Source organism: Aedes albopictus, chromosome 3, assembly GCF_035046485.1.
Source record: "Aedes albopictus strain Foshan chromosome 3, AalbF5, whole genome shotgun sequence".
In the NCBI taxonomy this organism is placed as follows: domain Eukaryota; kingdom Metazoa; phylum Arthropoda; class Insecta; order Diptera; family Culicidae; genus Aedes; species Aedes albopictus.
The window spans coordinates 218,581,455-218,607,184 of record NC_085138.1 but is presented as its reverse complement, the minus strand read 5'-3'; the positions used below and the strand labels follow the sequence as shown (position 1 = coordinate 218,607,184).

Here is a 25,730-nt window from a genome sequence, read left to right as displayed (position 1 = left end):
AGCAGTATCCAGATACTTGCCGTGGCTGAATAATGCTCCTTCTTCGCTTCAACAGGGGTAAGCAATGGTAGTAATATGCATAAGAATCAAAGTCTATATAACTTGATTTTTAGACCGAAGGAGTTTACTGATTGTGTTGGGCATATGCGACTGCTATCATGGCTTTTGATGGGATCATTAACACACACTGCCTTGATGGGTAAACGAGGTGGTCACATCGGACAACATGGCGCAGCTGTACATTACCACCTACAGCACCCCGTTAATACAGTTGCACAACCTGTGCCGCAAGAGTCGAGCTGTCATATAGCAGATCATATTCAAGTCATTTTTGCTGGTTTCGCTGAGCAATCCAAAACTTCCGTTCTGCATATGTCATCTCTATTCCACGCGTTTACTCTTTGCCAACTATGGACAGTTTACTTGGAGCAGATAGCGTGTGCAGCAGCACCGTCCTCAGAATCCCATAACATTACCATGGGTATTCTATTCGAATTCTGGGCCAAGGTTACTCCTTGCATTTTGCAGTTGGTGTCCCATTCAAAGGTTTGTACTTATCCATGCAACATATACCTAAGCTTTCAAGTAATCCTTCTGTAATTAGTTCCAGTTTTCCGAAAGCGTCAGTCTGCATTTCCTCAGCTTGCTAGAAGCATTGAAGGAAACCCGCTCAACCGTATTGGCAAAGCTGCTGCCACTGTGGACACCTGTGCTGTCGTCAAACACACCTCTATCTGGCACCCAGCATGTTCGTTTGCAGAATTGCCGCGATGCAGTTCCGAATGCAACAGATCAAGATCTGCATACTTCGGAAGCGCTGCTAAAATGGCTTCAACGATTGCAGTTTAAAATGGGCCAAATCGAGTTGCAGTCATCAACAGCTACACAATTCTATTCAATATAGACATGTTATACTATGAATATAGGAAAATATGGTTATGCATCAATGTAAACATGAATCTTTGTCTTATAAACTGTTGTCTATTGAAAAATAACTCTTCGATCAAAGTATACAAAACTGCTAAGTACTCGTATGTTTTTCTTTTTATATACGTGTATCACACCCCTACAGAATCATTTTTATTTTACGGTATTTGGTGGGAAAGTGAGAGCGCACGTCAGTCCAAAGACGAGAAAGGAGGGATTATTATTGAATATATTTTTTGTTAATCACAATGTGATCATCACACACACACCATTATATAGGAAAAGTACTTTTTGGGTTACAAAGTGGTGAGTCGGCAACTTGGAAAAAGCGTCCAACAGGCCCTAAAAAAATAATTATTAAGCTGTTATTCAGCTATCATTATTGTTAGTTGGCTTGTGCATTAGGGTCATGTTTGACCCAAACCGTACACTACGTCAGCGAACTGTTCCCAACATGATACATGCCGGAAAATAGTTTATTCCCTATTAAGCCTTTAATCGAATGGTCCGCGTGGTCTGGTAGTACCCCTAATGGGAATCAGTCATTGCCATACTTACCAAATGCTAGACATAACCCCAAGGATAACATTTGCATATGTAGGGTAAGAAATCAAACTTTGAACTAGTCAAATTGTAATCTTAATTTGAACCATTTCGAAATTCATTAAAACGACGTACTTTTTAGGCAAATATTGTTCCGAAAAAGATGTTAAACAGCTTTCCGTAATATAACCTGATAACATGGACTTTAAAAGCATTGAAAAAAGCGTTTTTGTCATGGAAAACAGGCAATTGAAAAATCACTGTGATTTCACCCATTTCCCCCCAGAGAAAGTACATTTTCGGTGCACTCATACAGCTCATGCATTGTATCACACGCAATACGGAACACGTCAAATGAAAGCTTATTTATCGTAGAATCGACCAACCGAATATTGTGGAGCGGACCTGGTGTGATGGTTAGAACACTTGACTATCACGCCGTGGACCTGGGACCGAATCCCACTCCCGACAAACTCGCAAAATGTGAGTTCTTCCTTCGGAAGGAAAGTAAAGCGTGGGTCCCGAGATGAACTAGCCTAGGGCTAAAAATCTCGTTAATACAGATAAAAAAAAACAACCGAATAATATTCCGAACCATTGAACCATTTCGACAATGATTTTTCATAAGGGCCTAACTGACTTGATCGATTTCTCTTCATCGACTCTCTCTTTCGCTAATAACTTGATCAAAACAAACAAAATCATTATTCTTTTTGTTTCTATAGCAAGATGTAGTCGTCTTCTTCGCATTTCAACCAAAAAAACTTTGGAAAACTCAATACACATTCCGCAATAACGCAAAGAGAGGATCGATGAAAAGAAATCGAAAATGTCAGTTAGGCCCTAATGAAAAATCAGTGTCGATTTGTAATCTAAATTTGAACTAATAAACGGAGGTGAGCTTCTAGTGTTGGCCTGTAGATTGCGCTAGTGGTTGCTTTGTTTACTCTTGGAGGATGAAAAATTCCAAATTTAGTTTCCAAATTCCTAAAGAATTTCAAACATTCTTAGTTGAGATTCCACTGCCTAATGAAAAATAGGTGTGAGAATTAGCAGATTCATGTGATTTTCAATTGTTTAGCATGGAATTGGCTGTTTTGTGAGTTGCTCGAGCTGCTGCCGCCAGTAGTTCAAATTAAGATTAAAATTGGTTCAAATTATGATTATGATGGTTCAAATTAAGATTAAAATCATTGTTGATGAAAAATCGAATATTAAATATATTAAATATATTAAATATTGAATATATTAAATATTGAAATTATAATTAATATATTAAATATTGAAATTTTCAATGAAAATCGGTGCAAATACAAACTTTTTACCATTTAACAGAAAGCTTATACCCGTGGCTTCCATGTGCATTCGATTTTGCCGTAGTAAATTATTTCCATGTGGGAGAAAAAATCACTTAAAATTTGCACTGCTTCAGAAAGCCGCAATTTGGTTCAAATTTTGATTACCTACCCTAATAGCTTTGCTGATGTTTGTCATCAAAACCTTGTCAAGCTTAGTAATTGAGTAATGTGCTCTTTTATTCGAAAGACGATTTCGATATAGCAGACTTCCAAAACCGGATATAATCGGCTTCGTGGTGGCTGTGGTTGTGCTATTGAAATGAATTATGTGAAACTCCGCTTCCGCTGTGGTGCTACGCATTTGAGCAAAACGGTTTTTAAGAGTACCGGTGGAGCGTAAGTGGCGACAGTGAACTGCTGTGGCAAGGTGCAGTGCAGTATAGTTTCAATATTTCTGGGAACTTTAAAGTGAGTGGATGGAGGGATGGGAAATAGGGATCAGTTGTGAAAAGGAGATGCAATACTGGTTCCGGTATTGGAAGAGCGAGAGCGAATTAATGAAGCTTTCGTTGTGTTGTGAGTTAGTTGATGAGAAGTGGTGATACCGGATGTTTTACTGCAAGTGGGAGCGAAAAAGATGAACGATGTGTTTATTGGAAAACTATTGCAGGAAAAAAGAATTAGGGTCTCGTAAGAAGAAATTTTTTTTTTTTTTTTTTCATAGTGATTACGGCGGTAGCACACTGTGCTTATGTTCTTACACCGCACCCTTTCCCTACGTTTGCTTCTATGAGCCTCTATTTTTGTTTCAACACACAGAAGTACGTAGGCATATCGTGGCCCAAGTCGACACTGTTTTGGCCTGCGTTGAACAAAAATAGTTTTAATAAAAGTTTCCCCTTTTTTCTTTTTGTCAATTGTTTTTTTTTTGTAGTATGGTCCATGTATTTAGTTAGGTTCTTGTCAATTTGTCAGTTATTCGAAGTAGATCTCCAATATGTAGTCAATAAGTCAATTAAGTCATTCTGATCTGTTCTATCATAGCAGCTTTAGTCTTTGCTTTATTGAAGTGTAGTTTTATTGGAAATATGCTGAATATCGTTATTAAAAAGAGACGTCTGGAACTGTGTCCTGCTAGTTGTTCCGTCATGCACTAATAATGCCTAGGAGATTAACGAAAACACGTGTGTTCGGTCAGCTGTCCATTGCGTAGAAAGTCAAGGAAAATAGGTTTCTTTATTGTCCGTTGTTATGTAAGCCTCGCTTGAAGCACTTCCCGTGAGAACCCTGTCATCTGTACACCAACTAATCCGTATCTTCGTACACAGCTAAATATTATACTGTCAACCGGCGAGAAGCCTATGGATAAATATTTAAAAAAATGAATAATAATGCTGTCTAGCGCGTTGTTTTCTATCAGCCACTATTTTAGTCTAGTTCCCAACTGCAAGCTTTTTTCGAATCTTATCGTCAATTGTCTTCTAGATTCCCCACGGAATTGATGAGTAGTGAGTTCAATGCAGAGATCCCCCCCCCCTCACACTCCCAAATTGTGGTAGGCCCCCGCTAAACCTGCAAACCAGACCCACCCCCAGCCAAAAGCTCTAGCAGATGTGGACAAACCGGTGCTCAACGTGCTCTCCCATCGTGGCAACATCAAATATGTGGACTGTACAACAATAGTAGTTTTAATGAAATGAATACTAAGAATTTAGGCCGACACTCGAAGTGACGAACTTTACAGTGCTAGTTGAGTAAATACACGAAGGATGGGTAACTACAAATGTGCACAAACAGATGCATAACAATATGCATGTAAAAAAAGGCCGCAACTATCCATGGTAAATTTAAAATAATGACAGCGTAAATATAATGGAACAGACTCACCGAATTGAGCTCCAAAATGCCCCCTAGACGATGATATTGTTCACTTTTTGTAGCCACGCGTTGTAGAAAATGAACCTGAAATGACAAGAAGACAGTGGGCCGCCAAACTCCATAAAATGGCGGCCCGGAAATTTTAGTATTCTGTTTATAGCATTGTTGAGCATCATAGAGAGCATAATTTATATTCAGTTTTAAATATAGTTTCTTGTTACTATGCTAAGAAATAGAGAGATTCAAAAGTTTTTTTTTCTACCTGCACCAGTGAACTTCTTGAGTGAACAGCATTCAACATCTAAAATTTAGATTCTAAATTGTTCATTCACTAATGCGATTTTCTTATCACCCTGCCCTGTCTTAATTAGAAGATATAAGTAATGCAGAGACATCCCACATGCACTCTTGCATTACATAATAAGGTTGGACCCTGCTGCAAATGTCGTTATGCTATCCACTCCTGAGTTTATAGTTGCTATAAAAATAATTTCGAAGAAGTGAAAAAGAATAGTACGAATCAACTTGTTAATAAAATGCTGCTACTATTACTATTACTACTACTCTTACTACTACTACTAACTACTACTACTAATACTACTATCAAAAGTGCAATGAGTGATCGTTGGCTTCCCAGTCTTGTTAGTAGTTAGAGGGTTAGTATAGACTGGTAATAAGCCCTGTCGGTCCCCCCAGCACTGCGCGTAATCAACTGTTGTTAGATCATGCGACAGCGATTAAGCGTATGCTGGAGGCATGACAAATCAAGCGTTTAAATTAAAGTCAATAAAGCAATGGTATGATTATTCAGATTCTATTTTAGTTAAATTTTGTAAAGAAATGCTTTAATTCAAAACCTAGTTACTTTCAAATACTATTCCATTTACTATTTCACTAATTTTCGTTACTACATTTAATTTAGCTAATCTATAATTATAAAAGACTAAAATTGAAATTATTTAAACACATTTTCACTATATGACGACGCTTGATAAGCCATCGTCAAACCCATCACTCTTGGACAGGGAGGGTCTCGTAAGAAGAAATTGGGTTTAAATTATTTTGGGGTGATGAAAAGAAGAAACTGAAAAGGACTATGTGATTTGTCTAAGAGAGAAAATCAATAGAAAGTGAGCAAGTCAGTGCTTGATACGCTATGGGCGGTCATGTTAGAGATGTTGGTCGGGGGGAAAAACAATGGATGGTTGGGGAAGTGAATTACTGATTGAAGAAAAGAAAAGAGAAAATGAGAATAGAATAGTGTGAAAATTGTAGTAAGTAAATGTAAGCTGAAGGAAATCGTGCATTCGGAAGAAACTTCCAGCCCAGCCGTTTAGCCGACGACGATGAAGCTGTTTTTAAAATTGGTGAGATTTTTCCTTTTATATTTACTTATATTTCGAGAATGATTTTTCATGAGAGTCTAACTGACATTATCGATTTCCATCGTCGATTTTCTTTTTTTTCGCTAGGTTTCTAGCTGCACTCTGAATAGAGTTGAAACCTCTACACTAGACCCGAAGATAGAAAAGAATACGTAATCTTTCAGAAGCAGTTTGCCAGCCGTACGCGGAAAATGATATCCATTGAGATACGGTCGCCTACTGACTCAGAACGTTACGGTAGAAGGTTGTAAAGTTTCAATTGGTCAGTCAGTCAGGATTTGCCTATAGAGGTAATCACGTTCAAATGTATGCGTACCTTATTTGTAGGTGTAGTTGTGAAACTGCGAGGAAAATATTTGCACTATTGCCCCGGACGTTAGTTTTATCATTATTTACCCGTTTTACCCAATTCGATTGGGTAATATTTGCATATGTAATCTGAAGAGCCTTTCAATCGGCGTGCACTTTCGTGTGAGGAAAAACTTGCGCTAGTGTTCGTGTGTTGAAATGTCACTTATCTCTATGTAGTCAATCTATTGGTCACACGGTTTGTGTTTGTCTTCTTGTTTGATTTTGTGGTATGGTTCAAAATGTTTTTCTTCTCGTTAAGTCAGCTGTCGTATGTTTTTTTTTTCATCGAATAAATCGAACCCTGTATGCTAAAATATAGTCGATCCGGTGTCAAATGGTTTTCTTGATTTCGCTCATCGTTTTCTACTTCTCCGTGTTCATCTCTTGTGTCCTTAAATTGTCATCGGTCAAAAACCCATAGAAAAATGTAACTGAACTTCTGATATTTTTCTGTTGGTATCATAATACCATCTACAAGATAAACAAAAATACGCCAAGTTGGTCAGTTGATTTCAATAAAATTTTAAAATAATAAAGATTACATGTCAATTATTATGTATTCGTCCCCCTACAAATACTATGAAAAATATTCAAATTCGTTCAATTTTCCTATCGGTCCTACATAAACCTTGTCATTTTCTCTAGCGTAGCCTAGAAATGTCAACCTAGTCGTACACAAATAACGTTGTTCAGTTAATAAAAAGCAGTCAGTTTTTGTCCAAAATGTCACGTCAAACGCATTGACGTCAACAATGCGTTTAAGTGTTCGCACGTTAGCTTCGAATCTATCAGCACAATTAAGCGCTGCAAATCTCCTTCCCACTATTAATTCTTCGGTCGATTTTAATTGCTTTATTTAAAGAAAATATGACCAACTAACATTGTAAAAATTCGAAAAAGCGACTATGACATTAATAAATTGCTAATCAAAATCAACCGAGAAACGTGAGAAATAGAGCCCAAACAATATTTTGAAGTCAGCTGGAAAGGTATCGAAACCTGTCACAAATCCTATAATATCTTTATTGGGATTTGCAACGATCATCAAAACCTTCTCAAATCCAACCGACTTGAATTTGTTGCTTGGGAATAGACTCTAGTAAGCCCTGGCGGTTCCTCCGTGTTTATCGAGCATGTCTAATGTATAGATAGTACACTGAAAGCAGCTTTATAGTGGAAATTACTAATTGCAATTAACAGACTCGCACCAACGTTTTTCAACCGAAGTTTCATCATGTTTATTATAAGAAGCAGTGGCGTCTCGTCCATAGGTCCACTGCGTTCACTACACAGTTGATAAAAAGTAAAATAAATCACTACAATTTCAACATTATCCTGCAAATGATAAAAAAATACTAATTTATCCTTTTGATGTTCACAACATCCAGTGAACAAACCACTGTGAGATACCAGTACGTATCCCATAGGAATCTATTCAATTTTCCAACTTAATCTCACTTTGCCACCACCCCGCTGCTGCCAGAGAGCTCGACACCGAGCATGCGAAACGCACTTGTGAGAGCATCGCCAAAATAACTCTCGCCTCAGTTCACTTCCAGCAGTACACGGGATCGCTGTATATGCATACAAGAACTGTGTTTACTTGTGTTGGACTGTTCTGTGGTGCATTGGCAATGTATTAGTAAAAATTTTGTTCACTTCTTCCAATGGACGTGGGCCTCATCGGCGGTAGAGGAAAGGAAAGATTGTTTGGGTGCGCTCGCGGTGTAGCTGCTAAGTTTGGCAACGTCGCATTAGAGCTACGGTAGCTTTAGCAAGAGAGCAAAGCGAGAGAGCTTGTACCCAGGAGGCCGTCCAGTCACTCTTTCGGCATGCGTGCATGTCTTTGGGTGGAGCTGAATGGGTGGCATTTTCATGTAGTTGCTCGTCGCATACGGTTTCATTTTTTCAGCAATATTCAAATGAAAATGAAGCTCGATATCGTAGACAATCTACTCCCGCAATTCGTTTGCCAGGCGGTCAATTGGCTTCTTTAGCGGTGTTGAGATAGTTCCATATTCTGAATCTGCATGCAAAACTGAGCCAAAATCCAAATTTTCATGAATTTTGGTGCCCGGGAACCTATTTAAAAATGAATTTGAAGTTTGTATGGGAGCGATTTGTCGAATCACCCCTCGTCGCATTTTGTACTGGGTGGAGCTGTCAAACAGTTACCCAGCTGTCAGAAGGTGATTTCAAAAAATCTCTTTGAAATTGATTTTAGATATCAAAATAAAGTTCTAAAAATCTGAAAAAAATCATAGTGGCTCAGAAAAAGGTGCTCTTTCGTAAAAAATCAAAAAATCGATACATTTTTCTTAATTTAAAAACCCAATTGTGGAAAAACCTCAACCGACTTCTCGAACCCTGTAAGCAGAATACCCTCTTCGATTGGGTGTACTCAGATATGTAATTTAAATTCCGTCCTCGAATGCTTATCCTTAGAGAGATACGCGTATTTAGACTACAGTCATAGCACAATCACATGGGTAATATAGCGTGGAGAACTGACTAATAATTGTTACAGTGGTTCAGTGTCAGTTATCCACTTCTGAGTGGAGCCTTCGAAGTTTAAAAGCTATTCCGAAAAATTTCTTAAATAATGGGTGAATAATGCTTCCCCAATTTCCCTCCGGCACAAAGGAATAAGAACCTATCTTCGGTTACAATGGGTGAGCAAAGGCTGAAGAGGCTTATACAGATGGCGATAGAAACCCCCTGTTGCATCAATTGAAATAACAAAGCAGCTTTATCGACGAAATCGTTGATAAATTCGCTCGTCGAGCGGAGCGCAGGTTCCTGATGTTTTCCATTTGCACTACAGTCCCATGTGAAAACTCTTCAAGTGCACAGTCACTTCTACGGGTCACGAGACGCCTCTGATAAGAAGAAATATAGTATTTTTTTGCTATTTTCTGAATTGCTGTAAAGGTTGTTGTCTCTACTATTGAGTGCATTATTCATCAGTTAAATATACAACAGAAGATAGTAATTTTGACTATTTCAGATTTACTGCAGCGTGGTTGTATTTTTGCAGTACTATATTGTTATTTGGAATGGAACAGTTTTATTCCATATTATTTTATTTTTATAAACACACAGAAATACAAATAATTCTAAACAAATAGTAATACATATTTAAAGTTATACTCTAAAATTCAATCTGATCATACTTTGCGTACTTTGCTCGTAATTGGTACGAGCAGTACCGTCAAATGGGGTAACTTGCAACACTTTTCGACTTTGAAACAATATCATTGAAAATCTAAACTTTAAACCATCTTGTACACTAATTACCACGAGTAGAATACTATGCAGGACATCAATTACCAAAATACGTTGCCACTTTATCAGGAGGTGCGAAATACATGCTTGTTGCAAGTTACCCCATTTGTGGGGTTACTTGCAACACATGACATGAAGCTAAGTTAGCTACCATCAAACTGCACTAGCATTCTAATTCTTGGTTGTATTATAAGTTTGTGAAAAATGCTTTGAAAAGATGTACATTAATCAACTGGAATACGATTTTTCATTAAAGAGTTGGTAATTATTATAAGAGCGAGAGTATATTTTTTCACAGCAGATCTCAAATGTCAAAATTTGAATGTCCTTAACTATGTTTGAAAATCACGTGCAAAAAATAGTGAAATTGAGTCGATATTTGAATATGAGCACGTTACGTAGTTAATAAATGATCCATTTTAATTATTTCTATCTAAAGTATCGTGAACTGAAAGTAAATTATAGAAAAATTTGTTAATTTCAACTGTTGCAAGTTACCCCATAGCGGTTGTCGAAAATGATAATGATTTTTTTCATTAGTTAGTCGATAAGTTTATCAATCTTTTATTTTTCAACTAAGCTTACTATTAGGTACCCTAACTGCAAGCAAGGTCATCAAGCTTATCACACTTACCATAGGAGAGAGGTAAAGAACGATTTTCATACTTGTTTATATGACATAAAATTAGCAAACCGTTTTAACAGTGTAGCTAAGCAATAAACAAAGAAACAAAACTGATTTTTCCACTAAAACGATCTTTGGTACTATCTTTGGTAATTTTGATAACCGGAATAGTGGAGCATACTAGCTTTCATTATTATGAGAAAATAGTTCACATTTAATGTATGTCATCGTGTTGCAAGTTACACCGCTGTTGCAAGTAACCCCGTTTGACGGTATTTGGTTTTCTCCTCTAGATTCAGCACAATGAAGCCCTTCCGCTGTCCGCATTAGATCAACTGCCGGGAATTTTCAGTAACTGCTCAGTAGAATCAAGCCTGAAAATTACACGGCTCTAGTAATAAACTTAAACAAACTTGTTTCATGAACAATGTAAGTTTACCGTATAAGACTAGAAATCCTCATGGTTAGCTCGGAAATCGAAACAATGACAATGATTCTTAAGGGCGTCGTAGTCCGGCAATTTTAAACATCGACATCTAAAACAGAAAAGTAGTAAGCAAATAACTAAATGCTTTTTATAAGACTTACCTTTGTCGGGTAAATGTCGATTAATTACAACGTTTCACAATGTTTTTTTTTTCTTCAAACAATCGTTTTTCAAACAAAAAAGTATTTTTATCTTCAAACAATTCACTCCGAAATCCAATAAGTGTTTTCCTGTCAACAAACATCTGACCTGACAACCTTATCAGTAACATTGACCACAACATAATTTCAGTTGCATTTTGTTGGTTTAATATATTCAAAACTACTTCTCGCGTTTCTCTACGCGTTTCTGCCCCAGCAAGAAACGTTAGGGTCACATGAGACTAATGTAAGACAAACCCGTGAGACAGTTAGGCTAACAAAATCCCTCACGTTAGGCTCAGGTTCGACAAAATTCAGGCTAATATGACACACTTTTGTTAGACATATTTTCGAGCTCGACCCTTTGTTAGTTATGTTTTGGCTAACGTGAGCCTAATGTTAGGCATAATTTGCACTGGGCGGTTCGGCTCCGGTTAGGGAAAATTTTATGCTGGTTTGTTTACGTCTAGCTGCCATCCACGGTGGAAGTAAAGTTGTGGTAGTGAGCATGGTTGGGTTTTCACTACCACAACTTTGCTTTCACCGTGGATGGCAGCTAGATGTAAACAAAGTTTCGGTGAATCAAACTGCAAATAAATAAACGTTAATGGGGAAGTCTGCTGCCGTTGGTAAGGCAAATTTTGATTATTTGTATCAGTTTTATAGTTATAATTTATATTTCACAAACCAGCCATCATTTCCGGATCGGAATCGAACCACACCTTTCTGACGCGGATTCGCCGTTACCAAGAAAATCTGGACTCGGTCAAGGCATACATCTATATCCAGGATATTTTTTAACGGAGGAGGACTGGATAATCAGATGGACACAAGGATGGACACCACCCTGTGAACAGAGTACATGCAGTAGTATGATTGGCGGGAGTCAAGTTGTTCGAAAGCAACGGATCCGTCGTCCACTGCGGACCAGGAAACGGATAGCAACAGGGTCACTGCAACTGTTTTGAATTCGTCCGGGAACGGTCAATGATCTTCTCGCCCAGCAGATAATCTACTGTTGCAGCGCCTGCATAATGTCATAACGGAAGAGGAAAGTGCAGTGCTAAATTCAAAGAACACCATCAACGATATCAACATCTCGTCAGTTAAAAAAGTGTTTCCAAGCGGAGTGGCGCCCAACCCTAAACTACCCCTCAAATGAACAGTCTTCCGCCGCACTACTGGTGAACCTGTGCGAGAATCGAAGTTGCCCATTAGCGTGGGACACAAAAAGACATTTTACTCCTGTACACTTTTTGAGTTCCATTTTGGTCCCATATCAACTGTGCAAAATTTCAGATCGATCGGAGAAACTATATTTTAGCGCCAGCCATTATAAGTTTTCATACAATTTAGTATGGGGAAAATCACTTTTTCAAAGAAAAATCGCCACAGGTTGCCCCTTAACCCCTAAAAATAAATCGATGAATGATTTCTGTTGGAAATTTTACGGGGAACCAACCCTCCGAAGACCGCGAAGCGATCTGAGGCACGTGGAAAAAGTTATTGACTGAAAACCGAATGGCATGCAAACGCTGTTTAACATGCAAGGAATAACAATAAATAATAAAATCTCGTTATTTTATCGATCGGATGAGGTCTGAGAACTTTTTCCGTGAACGTCGCATCGATTTACTGTCTTCGGAGGTCTGATTCCTAGTAAAGTATTCTACAGAAATCATTCGTCGACTTATTTTTAGGGATCTAGGGGTGACTCCTAGCGATTTTTCTTTGCAGGAGTAAAATTTCCCCATAGTAAATCGTATGAAAAACTAAGAATGGCGGGCGCTAAAATATAGTTTTTCCGATCGATCTGAAATTTTGCACAGTTGATATGGGACCAAAGTGGAACTCAAAAAGTATACAGGAACTTGGGTTATTCCATTTTTTGTATTTTCCCATATCAACCGTGTACCAGGCTATTGCCCATATGTCCGAACGTAAATGATCCGGAATTGGTGTTTATAAAATCACAGCGTAAAAAAAACAATGGATTTTACTCGCGGTAATAATGTAAGTGTTTGATAGCAAAGGGAAACAATATATATTAATTGTTTTAATCTTGATTTCTAGCGATTCTAGCAACGTAGGTAGGAGAGGTTCGCAACTGAAACTGTTTATAAGTGATTTCACAGGATAATATTACATTTTATTTTATAATGATTCAATGTGTGATAAAAATAAATTATGAAAATAAATTGATTCTGCATTTTTTGCATTATAAAGAAGAAAAACACACATTCTTAACATCCAAGTTTCTTGATATATTGAGATTTTATTTTAGTCTACTGGAAATTGTGTTCTGTGTCTTGTGTAGGTTAGTTATTAATACAAAATAAATATAAGATTTAGAGGGCGTTTGTCATCCAACAATCGGATCTTTTTTTTTTTGGCATAACGTCCCTATTGGGACAAAGCCTGCTTCTCAGTGTTCTAAGCACTTTCACAGTTATTAGCTGAGAGCTTCCTTTGCCAATGACCGAATTTCATGTGTATATCGTATGGCAGGTACAAAGATACTTTATGCCTAAGGAAGTCAATGAAACGTCCATTCGAAAAGTTCCTTATGAGCTTATTTTGAATCAATTTTGAGTTATTTCAGTTTGAATTGCTTTTATCATTATGTTATCACTATTTTGAATGAAAAAGGAACTAGATAGTGCGTAATTCAATGCAATGTATATTTTGTGACATGCTGCTACACATATTCTTTCTTCCAGAATTTCCATACCGAGAGATGCCTTTGGGATTCCAGAGAAGTTTTTTTATCTGTATTAACGATATTTTTAGCCCCGGCTAGTTTTGAAATTACTCGATTAATTCCTTCTGGAACTCCTCATAGGTTTCCAGACAGGGGCCGTCCATATACCACGTGGACAGCTTGGAGGGGGGAGGGGGTTAGCGAAAAGTCCACGCTTGTCCATGGAGAGGGGGGTGGGGGTTCGTCAAATGTCCACGTGGACAACATTAACATATAAATTAGGAAACAAGAATCAACAAATGAAACAAATTATGTCGCATTATTGATGAGATTCTCTTCAACAGTCCTTTCATACATTTTATTTTATTATACAAAAAAAAAAATATGGTACTGATTCACAGACTAATTTGTTTTAAATTATCAGAATATCTAATTACTTAGCTTTCTTGATCGAGGAATATACTGGAGATTTAAAATGGAGTGTAGACCATGCAAATTCTGGTGTTTCAGTCAGAAAATTTTCTTCGAAGTTCTGTATGAATTTTTCTAAGTTTCATATCAATTTTTAAGCTACTTCAAAGTTTCAAAATACATGTAGGGATTTGCAGGCTTATCTCAAAAACTTTTTTTTGTAGGTTCCTTTAAAATTTAAGATGTTTCTAATGGACATTGAAGTCTAAGCCTCACCAATACAATTTAGTTGTTATAAGTTTTGGTTTTTGTAAGAATCTAAGAAATATAATCTTATCTCAACAAAAATCTAAGATTTATAATTACCTTATCTCAACAAAACAATCAGACAATCATAGATTAAATAAATTTTCGAAAAAACACCGTCTTCAACCAGAGGCTGTACAGACTAAACATTGAACAATCACTAACATTAGGCGATAGACATTACACGAAAAATACCCAATGAAGAATTTCCGTTTGACGAAAATTTTTCACCAACTGGAGCAAGAATCGAACCCACACTCTCACAAACATTAAGCTGAATTAAAAACAATGTTGAAAACTTGTAGGTACCTATTTTGTGCTACTTGTTTGTATTCTATGTAAAGCTATAGAATATTTGTATTTTATAAAGTTTTCAATTATATTTAAGACATCATTTACAAAAAAAAAACATTAAAAAAATTTTTCAAAATCACTTTTTCTATTTTTTAGAAATGTGAAAAAAAAACTTTTTTTTTCTGATGTCCACGTGGACAATGGGGGAGGGGGGTAGGGGTCAATGAAAAATCCACGCTTGTCCACGAGGAGGGGGGAGGGGGTCAAAAACCATGAATTTTCTGTCCACGTGGTATATGGACGGCCCCACAGTTTCTTTTACATGTTTTAACAGTTAATTCCCTTAAGAATTTCCCCACGGTTTTCTTTGATCAATAATCCAAAAGAACTTTTCGGGAACTAGTTATTTCAGAAACTCCTACGACAATTTTTCGGTTTCCAAGATTTTTTTCGTTCTTTCGTCGATCTGCAGGCATTCCTCCAAAGATACATTTCGAGACTAGCTTCACAGATTCCCTCAAGAAATGATAAAATACCTTGTTCATTTCTTCAGTGGGGTAACTGTGTCCATCGTTGTCATAATAGCGTGAATTAATTAAAAAAAAATATGATCGTACCACCTAATGAAGGGTTTCAAAACGTTAGTCGGTAATATTCCATCTAAATTTGCTTGACAAAATATAAAAACTATCGTTTCTCTCTGTTTTCAATACCAAATCGCTTGCGCCAACATTAGGCACACTGTTTCTATTATGGAGGTAATATCTAATTTTGGTTCCTAATGTTGTGGTATCCCATTGAATTCATAATGAATTTTGGATGATAGGAACACTACCGCAACAAGAGGAACACAGCAGTAAAAGTATTAGTGAAAAGACTTTTCTTAAATAGGTTTTTGGATAAAGCTTATGCATACAAATGGTGCAGTTTTATAACAATTCTTAACACAAATAAATTTTTCAAAATAATTTAAATAAATTCATCAGAATATTTCCAATAGTTTTCCGTAAAAACTGTGATCAAACGACAACAATTCTTAACACAAGTAAATTTTCAAAAATAATTTCAAAAATTAATCAGAACTGCTCCAAAGAGTTCCATAAGAACTGTGATCTTACGACGACAATTCTTACCACAATTTTTTTTTTATAATTTCAATAATTAATCAGTACTTAAGTTACATAAGAACTGTGCTGCCCATAACTGCATATTTGTAACATTTGCAGTTTTCGACAATATTGAGTTATTATCGGGAATCATCTCCAAATTATCAGTACTTTCATCCACCCAAATGAACTTGACAAGTTTGTTCTACAAAATATGAAATAAATACCAAGTCATTTTGTCTCATTATCATATATTCATGAATGTAACCGCATAACAGTCACACTGAGAATACACACTGGATTCATAGCGTACCGCAATCATATGTTGGTCTAATTATTTTTACTCATCTTCGCCAAGCATAGAAGAATAGCTGTAGAAGATTTCATTGCTAAAGTATTAATATTGAGTTTATGGAAAATTCTTGAAATTTCAATCCTTTCCCATATTAACGCAAGTTACAAACTTTGAGCTCCATTTTCTCCAATGCCTACTTTTGACGAATGTGACTGTTATGCAGTTATGGGCAGTGTGATCCTTCGACAACAATTCTTAACACAAATTTTAAAAAATAATTTCAGTTAATTAACCCGAATAGCTCTAAGGAGTTATACACACATCATTGTCATAGTCATACATACAATTCTTAACACATAAATTTTCAAAAATGATTTTTAAAATTTATCAGAACTGCTAAAAGGGTTTCCATAAGAACTGTGGTCTAACGACAACAGTTCTTAACACAATAAATTTTCAAAAATAATTTCAATAAATTAATCAGAACTGCTCCAAAGATTTCAATAAGAACTGTGGTCTTAAGGTGAAGATATGACGAAGCCACAGCTCAAATTTTCAAAAACACAAATCTGAAGAACCGAATGTCGTATTGCGCTGAAAAGTTGATCGATTGGTCACCACCAGCTGTGGCTTCGTCATATCTTCACCTTAAGACAACAATTCATAACACATATAAATTTAAAAAAAAATAATTTTAATAAATTAATCAGAACTTCTCCAAGGAGTTCCATAAGAACTAATCTTACGACAACAGTTCTTAATAACACAAATAATGTTTTAAAAAATAATTTTTAAAATTAATCAAAACTGCTCCAAGGAGTTCCAACACAAATAAATTTTAAAAATTAATTTCAATAAATTCATCAGAACCGCTCCCAAGAGTTCCATAAGAACAGTGATCAAACGACAACAATTCTTAACACAAATAAATTTTCAAAAATTAATCAGAATTGCTCCAAGGAGTTCCATAACAACTGTGATCTTACGACAACAATTCTAACCACAAATACATTTATAAAAATAATTTCAATAAATTAATCAGAACTTCTCCAAGGATTTCCATAAGAACTTAAGACAACAATTCTTACCACAAATAAATTTTCAAAAATAATTTCAGTAAATTAATCTGAATCGCTCTAAGGAGTTCCTTTACAATTCTTAGCAGATATAAATTTTCAAAAATTATTTCAAAAAATTATCAGAACTGCTGCAAGGATTTCCATAAAAACTGTGGTCTTACGACAACAATTTTCAACACAAATAAATTTTTAAAAATAATTTTAATAAATTCATCAGAACTTTTCCAAGGATTTTCCATAAAAACTGTGATCTTCGTTCATTACTCTACAGATTCTTTCAGGAATTCCTTACCCATTTATAAGGGTATACCATCAGAAATTTATTCACAGCTTCTTCCGGGATTTTCTTTTCATATTTTTCGGGATTTCGTCTAGTGATTCCTTCATGCCTCCTTTGATCTTTTTTATTCATAGATCCATTTAAGAATTTTCCGAAAACATTCTTCGTTTAATCTTCCAGAAATTGTTCCGGGAATGTCGTTCATTCTTCCAGAGATTCCTACGGAAATTTCTACAGTTTCCTAAAGAAATTCCACCAGATTTTCTCAGGAATTTCTTCAGAGATTCATTTGAGAATTATTACAAAGTATCCTTCAAGAATTTCTCAAGAAAGTGCTTTGTTTATTTATCCAGAAATGTATTTGAAAATTTATTTAAAGGTTTCTGAGTGAATTCCCTCACAGACTCCTTCGTTCAATTTGCCAGATGTTCTTTTGTAAATTCTCTAGGATTTGTTCCGAAAATTCCTCTGTGGATAAGCTTTATTTTAGAATTTTCACACAAACTACTTCTTTTTTTCCTCCAGAGAGTATTTCAAGATTTTTTTTAGCTATTCCAACTATTTTTCAACTATTCCAAGTCTCATGAGACTTTTGTTCGAAAATTGAGGGGGTTAGAAGCAGAGGGGTGTAAGTGACAAAAACTCACTTTCGAGTAAATGAGGTTTAATATTTTTCACCAATTTTTCATCCCATATAAAAATCCTTCAAAATTTCTCAGATATTTTGAGAATTCTACAAGTTTCTCGAGATACATTTTCAGAAATAACCCCAGAAAATTATTTATAAAGTTGCTTAAAGAAGTTCTAAGTAAATTTCTTCTTAAATAATTTCAAAAACTCGTGCTTCAAGATTTTCCCCACATTTTTTTTAGTTTTTTTTCTCTATTGAGAATTTCTACAGAGATTTGTTTTATTTAATTCATTCACAGGATTCTACAAGATTTTCTCCATAAATTCTTTTATTCATACTTAAGGAAATTTCTTTCTCGCAGTGATTGCTACAAAACTTACTCTAGATATCACTTCTGAAATTTCTGCAGAAATTCCATAGGAACTTACTCCAGACAAACCTACGGGACTAAATACAGAAATTATTTCAGAAATTTGTTCACAGATGCATTTATGTTTTTTTTTATGCAGATTACCTTGTTTTTTTCTTTCTGCGGAGATTATTTTTGAGAATTTTCTCATGATTTTTTTTGTTTTTTTTTTGCATTTTTTTAATCCTCCAGAGATTATTTTGGAAATTCCTTACAATATTCCATTGCAAGTTTATTCAGAGGTTCTTTCGAAATTTTCTGCAGATGTTTTGAGAACTCGTGCAGAAAAGACATTTCTCCAGAGCTTCGCTCATGCCTCCAGATATTTTTTTGTAGATTCCAACTGGATTGCTCCAGGAATTGTTTCAAGATTTTCCCAAAAAACATTTTTTTTTCAGAAATTGTTTTGTACACGTATCTACACATTTTTGAAAGAATTGATCCAGAGATTCCTCCGATCATTTTTCCATATATTCTATGGATATGATTTAAAAAGTGTATATTCTGGAGTAATTTCCTTAAGAATTTTCGAAGTAATATTGGATAAAATTCTCTCGAGAAATTTGTGGAGTAATTCCAAAAATATCTAAGCAGGAAATCATAAAGGACCACTGCATAAAAATTTGAAGCAATATTGAAATTAATAACTACAACAATTTTTGGGGAAATGAAAGAAGGGAAAATTGAAGCTGTGGACGAAATTTATAAATAATCTCCAGAGGAATTCTAGAAAAAAATCTTTTGAGGAACTCACCGAAGAAATCCTGGAGAAATGTCCAACATAATCTGGGTCAGAATTAATGGAGGAACCTCTGGAAAAATCTATAGGTATAACTGGAGAAATAAACAAGGCTTTTTACTGAAAATAGAGCAATGCGGATACGTAAAGAAATCTGGGGAAATACGCCCAAAAAATGGTCACAGGAATTTCTGATGGAGTTCTCGAAAAGTATTCTTTTGGATAAATGAACAGAGGAATCCGTTGAAAAATACTTAAAGGAAGTAGGTATCTATGAAAAAAATCTATAGAATTCTTCAAAGAAATTGTAATGTAACCTATTCAAAAACTAACGAAGGAATAAGTGGAGGAATACTAAAGAAAATAAAAAGGCTAATGATGTGCTGGAGTAAATCCGGTTCCGGATTTGGATTCAGCAGCCCAAACTGTGTAACTAAGGTTTACGACATCATTCCTCCACGGATTTCTTCGGCAATTGTTTTGGAAAATCTCAAGGAAAACCCTTCGGAAAAAGCTTCCTTCGAGAAATTCCACACAGATTCCTTTGTTCATGATTAGAGATACTCAGAAATTCCTCAAAATATTCGTAAAGATATCTTCTAGATTCTTTTGGGAATTGATTCAAATTTACCATCAGAAATTTATTCACAGCTTCTTTCGGGATTTTCTTTTTAGATTTTTCGGGATTTCGATTAGAAATTCCTTCAGGAATATCTCCTAAGGCTTCTTCATTTGTCCCCATGATTTTTTCTGTATTTCCTCCACTCCTTTTGAGATTTTTTTATAAACATTCCTCGCTCAATCTTCCAGAAATTTCTCCGAGAATGTATCCAGACATCTTCGTTCATTCCTCCAGAGATTCCTAAGGAAATTCCACCAGATTTTTCGGGAATTTCTCCAGAGATACATTTGAGAATTTTCGCACACTTTCCATCATGAATTACACAAGAAAATGCTTTGTTAGTTTATCCAGAAATAAATTTGAAATTTTATTTAAAGATTTCTGAGATTTCTCTTGTGCTCCGGAAATTCCTCAGGAGATTTTTGTGGGATTTCGTCTGGAGAATATTTTGAAAATTAGTTTCCTTCTGAAATTTCTGCACAAATTATTTCGTTCTTTCCACCAGGGAGTATTTTAATAATTCATTCAAATAATCCCGCAGAATTTTATCCACAGTTTCTTTCGGAATTTCCTCTTGAGATATTTCGGGAAATACTCCAGAAACTTCTCGAGAGATATTTTCAGAAATAGATAGAGATATATAAGAAATACTAATTTCTTCATTTTTCCTTATGTTGAAAATTACTTCACTTCTTCCTCCAAAATTTTCTCCACAAATCCCTTTGTTTATGGCTTTTGAGATTCCTGTAAGTTTTTTTTTCCAGAATCCAAAAATTATTTTAAAAGTTTGTTCGCAGAATGACACAACAATTTAACACAAATAATGTTGTTCATTCCTAAAGATATTTTTCAGGAAACTTCTCCTCAGATCTTTACAAAAATTGAGCGACAAATTCGGGAATGTTCCCACAAATTTCTTTGCTTATTTATCCAGAGATGTTTTTTTTAAAACTCATTCCATTGGAAATTTCACCAGAAATTATTTCGAACTACTTCAACAATTCCTTTAATAATTTCCCAATAACTTTTTTTGTTTCTCCAGCAATTGCTTCGGAAATGTATCCACAAATTTTTAAGACAATTGCTCTTGAGACATTCATTCTAAATACATTCTTCCAGTTATGCAAGTAATTCCTATGATTTTTTTCCAATGATTACATCAATACTTTGTCCACAATTTCATTCGGGAATATTTCCACAAATTCCTTTGTCTAGAGATTGTTTTAGGAATTCCTTGAAATACTTCATCGAAAATTTATTCAGAGTTTTTTTCTGGGGTTTCCTCTAGAACAATTTGAAAATATTCCATAATTCGTTCAAAATTATATCAACAAAATTGTTTTGTTCAATCCTCCTAACAATCCTTCGAGTATGTATCTAGATTTTGAAAAAATAAATACTACATAGACACCAGAAAATTGTTTTAGAGATTCATTTGGAAATTTATCCACATTTTTTTCGAGATTTTCGCCACAGATTTCTTCGTTTACGAATCCAGAGATTCTTTCGGAGATTCCTTAGGTATTCCTCAAAGTATTCAAAAAATGTCTTTAGTAATTTCAGAAATGTCTTCGAAAATATATTCAAAGATTTCTGCGAGAGTTAATTCAGAAATTCCTTCGTTCAGTTTTCCAGATGGGAATTCTTCTGGAGATTGTTTTGAAAATTAGATTCCATCTGGAATTTCCCTACAAATTACTCCGTTTTTTCCTCCAGAGAGTAGAATTTTAGAAATTCTTTCGAATATTTCTTCAAAATTCCATTCAAAGGTTCTTCCTGGGCTTCCGGCTGAAATATTTTTGAAATGTTTGACTTCGAAATTGCTCGAGATATATTTTCAAAATTTACTCCAGAGATTCTATCGAAAGTTACTCCAGAAAATCCTAAGCAAATTACATTAGATTACAAGTATTTGGAATTGTATCCTTCAAGAGTTTTCCCACCAAATTATTCTTAACTTGCTTCACAAGTTCCTCTCCACAAATTTCGTTGTTCACTGCTCCTGTGATTCCTTTGATTTTTTCAAGTAATTTTCTACAGAGATTTCTTAGAAAATTACTCCAAAGAATTCTACTAGACTATATCCACATTATGTATTGGATTGTTGGATTTATCACAAATTTCATAGTTTATTCGTTAAGAGGTTATTATGGATTTTTTTTTAAATATTCCATCTATATTGTATTCGTTTGAGATTTTTGAGGACTTCCTTCTAACATTTGTGAAGACACTTCTACAGATATTACTTTTTTTAATCAAATAGCAGTAAACTTTAGAAAGTTACTGCTATAACTATACAGATATTTCGGAACATCATCCAAAAATTCCCTCAGTACTTTCCCCAGAGAATTCTGCGTTTATACCTTCTGATTTTCTTCTTCTGTATTTCCTCCACATATTGTTCCACAAATTCCTCCAAGAAATCATTCTGTTTTCCATCTTTCAGAAATTGCTACGGGATTGTATCCAGAGGTTTCTGAAAGAATAACTCCAGAGATTTCTATGAGAATTTCTCATTAGATTCGTAAGGAAATTCTGCCACAGATTTTTCGGAAAAGTTTCCAAATATTCATTTGAGAATTCCTTTAGCATCCATATATTTCTTCGGAAATTAATTCACATTAATTATTCATTTATTTTTTCAGAGAATATTCAAGAAATTCTTCCATATACCTACACCATTGAAAATTCAGGTTTTTTTTTCGGTATTTCCTCCATATTGTTTGAAAATTCTTCTTGCTTAGGGGTTTCACTAAAATGATGGTGCAATATATGATCATGGTGCAATATAAAATCATGGTGCTACACGCAATATTAATTCCCAAAAAGGGGTTTCAACATGCTGTGGTGCTAACATCGCCAAGTACTTCACACTGGGATTCTAGAGAAGGCTTCGGATGGTGATGGTTTCAAGGCAATGCGAAACTTCAATAAGAAATCATTATCACGACCCTTATAAATTTTTATAAACGTAATATATACAATTGAAAAAATCTAGAAAATTATCAATTATAAAAAAATAAAGTCGTTGTGAAAGAATTTCAATCTTGGGCAATGAGACAAAAAGACTCCATAGATTCAGTCGGTTTTCCGTCACAATCGGAATCCTTGTTGCAATCTACAGGGATTCCTCTGAGGGTTTGTGCATGAAGTTCTACAGAAATTCCCCCAGAAATTCTTCCAGGAATTCCTCCAGAAATTCTTCCAAAATGCCTCCAGGGTTTCTTCAGAAAATCCTGAAGGAATTTCTCCCAGAACTCTTCCACGCATTCCTCCAGGAATTTCTCCAGGGTATTTCCCGAAATATCCCCAGGAAGCTTAGTATTCTCTAAATTCCTCACAAAAAAACCTCCAGGAATTCCTTCAGTAAATACTCCAGGAATTTCTCCAGAGATTCCTCCTTAAATTGCTTTTCGAAAAAATCCTCTACGAATGTCTGCCAAAATTCCTTCAATATTTTCTCCAGGGATTCCTCTAGAAAATCCTAAAGAAATTTCTCACGGAACTCTTCCTGGAAATCCTCCTGGAATTCCTCGAAAAATTTCTCAATGGATTCCTCCAGAAAATTCTCAAGAAATTTCTTCAGGAATTCCACCAGGGATTCATTTAGAAAATCCTCTAAGAATTTCTACCAGAATTCCTCCAGAGAATCCTAAAGGAATGTCTCCCAGAAATCCTCCAGGAAAACCTCAATGGATTCCTCCAGAATTTCTCCACGGATTCCTCCAGATAATCCTAAAGCATTTTTTTAGGAAACTCTTCCAGGAATTCCTCCAGAGATTGCTGCAGGAATCCCTCCAAAAAAATTCTCTAGGAATTTCCGCCAGAATTCCTCCATTATTTCCTCCAGGAATTGGGTTGTTTAGTAAATAAAATATTGCTATATTCTATAGCCTAATCGAAAGAGCTCATTTTTCTGAGTATAACGTGATTGTATTGAATTCCAATACCTTTATTTTGATGGTTAAATTAACAAAACAGTTTTTATTTCCGTGGATAGAATGACAGTTCAATCGATAAAGTGCCATTTCGACCCGAACAAAAAAATTTCCCCATACAAACTATAAATTAATTTTATAAATAGTTCCCGGACTCCAAAAATTATGAAATTTTGGATTTCGACTATTTTTTGGGCGGAGAATCCGATAATGAAATAATCCGGATACCCCTGAAGAACCCAATTCCTCACAGATTCCTCCAGAAAACCCTAGAGAAATTATTCACTAAATTTTCCAGAAATTCTTCGAGGAATTCCTTAATTGGTTCCTTCAGGAATTCCTCCAGGAATTTCTTCGGGAATTTCTCCATTCCTGTCTCTCGGAACTCTTCCAAGAATACCTCCAGGAAAACCTCCAGGAATTTCTCCACGAATTCCTTCAGAAACTCGTCCATTGCTTACTCCAGGAATTTCTCGAGGAATTTCTTCACGGGTTCCTCCAGATAATCCTAAAGCAACTTTTCAGGAAACTCTTCCAGGAATCCTTCCAGAGATTGCTGCAGGGATTCTTCCAGGAATTCCTCACGGATTCCTCCAGAAAACTCTAAGGGAATTTTTCACTAAACTTTTCCGGGAATTCCTCGAGGAATTGCTCTATGGATTCCTCCAGGAATTTCTTCGGGAATTCTTCCAGGGATTCATTCATCAATTTCTTCAGAAATTTCTTTAAAAAAAATCCTTTAGGAAATCCTCGAGAAGCTCCTCCAGACATTCCTCCAGGAAGCCTTAAATATATGTTTAGATATTTTTTGAAGAATTCCTCCAGGAATTCATCTAGTTACTCCTGCGGGAATTCATCAATTTTTCCAAAAAAATATTCAAGAATTTCTCCAGAAATACCTCCCGGTATGCATACATGGATTCATCTATGCATTTCTCCATGGATTCCTTAAGGAATTCTTCAAGTATTCCTCCAGGAATTTCTCCTGGAATTTCACCAGGAATTTCTCCAGGAATTCCTCCAGGGATGCATTAATGAGATTCTTCAGTAATTCTTAAAAAACATCCAGGAATTCGTTCATAAATTTCTCGAGAAGTTCCTTCAGTTTTTTTCAGAATTTCTTGAGATATATACGAGGCTTCCTGGAGAAATTTCTGGAGGAATGTCTGCCAGATATTTCTCCAGGAAGCCTCATATATATCTCAAGAAATTCAACAAATAATACCACAGAAATTCCTCCAGAAATATCTCCAGGAATTCTTCCACAGATTCCTCCTGAAATTTCTTCTAGGAAAAATCCTCCAGGAATGTCTACCAGAATTCCTCCAATATTTCCTCCAGGTATTCCTCCAGGAATTGCTTCACGGATTTCTCCAGAAAATAAATCTATTTAATAAATCCTAAATAAATCTTTCAAGGAACTTTTCCAGGAACTTCTCCTGGATTCCTACAGGAAATTCTCTTGAAATTTGTTCCATGAATTTATTCAAAAATACCTTCAAAAATTCCTCCGGAATTCTTTCAGAAATTTCTCGAGGAGTTTCTCCAGAAATCCATCCAGGAAGCCACAAAAATTTCTCAAGAAGTCCATCAAAGAACTCCTGCAGGAATTCCTCCAGAAATTCCTCCAGGAATTTCTCCATTTTTTCCTGCAGGAATTCTTTTAGAATTTCCTCCAGAAATTCCTTCATGAATTCCTCCAAAAATACTTCCAGGAATTCCTCCAGAAAAATCTTATAGGAATTTCTACAAGAACTCTTCCAGATAATCCTAAAGCAATTTCTCACAGAACTCTTCCAGGTATTCCTCAAGAAGTTCCTCCAGAAAATCATCTAAAAAATTCGGCCAGAATTCCTCCAATATTTCCTCCAGGGATTCTTCCAAGAATTCCTCCTCGGATTTCTCCAGAAAATCCTAAAGGAATTTCTACCCGAACTTTTCCGGAAATTTCTCCAGGAATTTCTCGAGGAATTTCTCCAGGGATTCCTCCATGGATTCCT

The 25,730-nt window shown here is 35.5% G+C and overlaps 1 protein-coding gene and 1 long non-coding RNA gene across 2 annotated transcripts; one reads left to right on the top strand and one right to left on the bottom strand.

The window, feature by feature from the left end:
- On the top strand, nt 1–5,458 carry LOC134291309 (protein unc-79 homolog; the record flags this gene model as incomplete). Its single annotated transcript, XM_062858880.1, is given in 3 exon segments — nt 1–57; nt 114–546; nt 605–5,458. Coding segments are annotated over 3 exon segments (790 nt in total), but the record flags the coding sequence as incomplete, so codon positions are not given.
- A 3,560-nt stretch (nt 5,459–9,018) lies between these two features.
- Nucleotides 9,019–11,376, bottom strand: LOC134289454 (uncharacterized). Its single transcript, XR_009998530.1, has 3 exons — nt 10,881–11,376; nt 10,732–10,828; nt 9,019–10,666 (listed from the first exon to the last, which is right to left on the bottom strand). It is a non-coding gene; the product is annotated as an uncharacterized LOC134289454 (long non-coding RNA).
- Between the last annotated feature and the right edge of the window lie 14,354 nt (nt 11,377–25,730).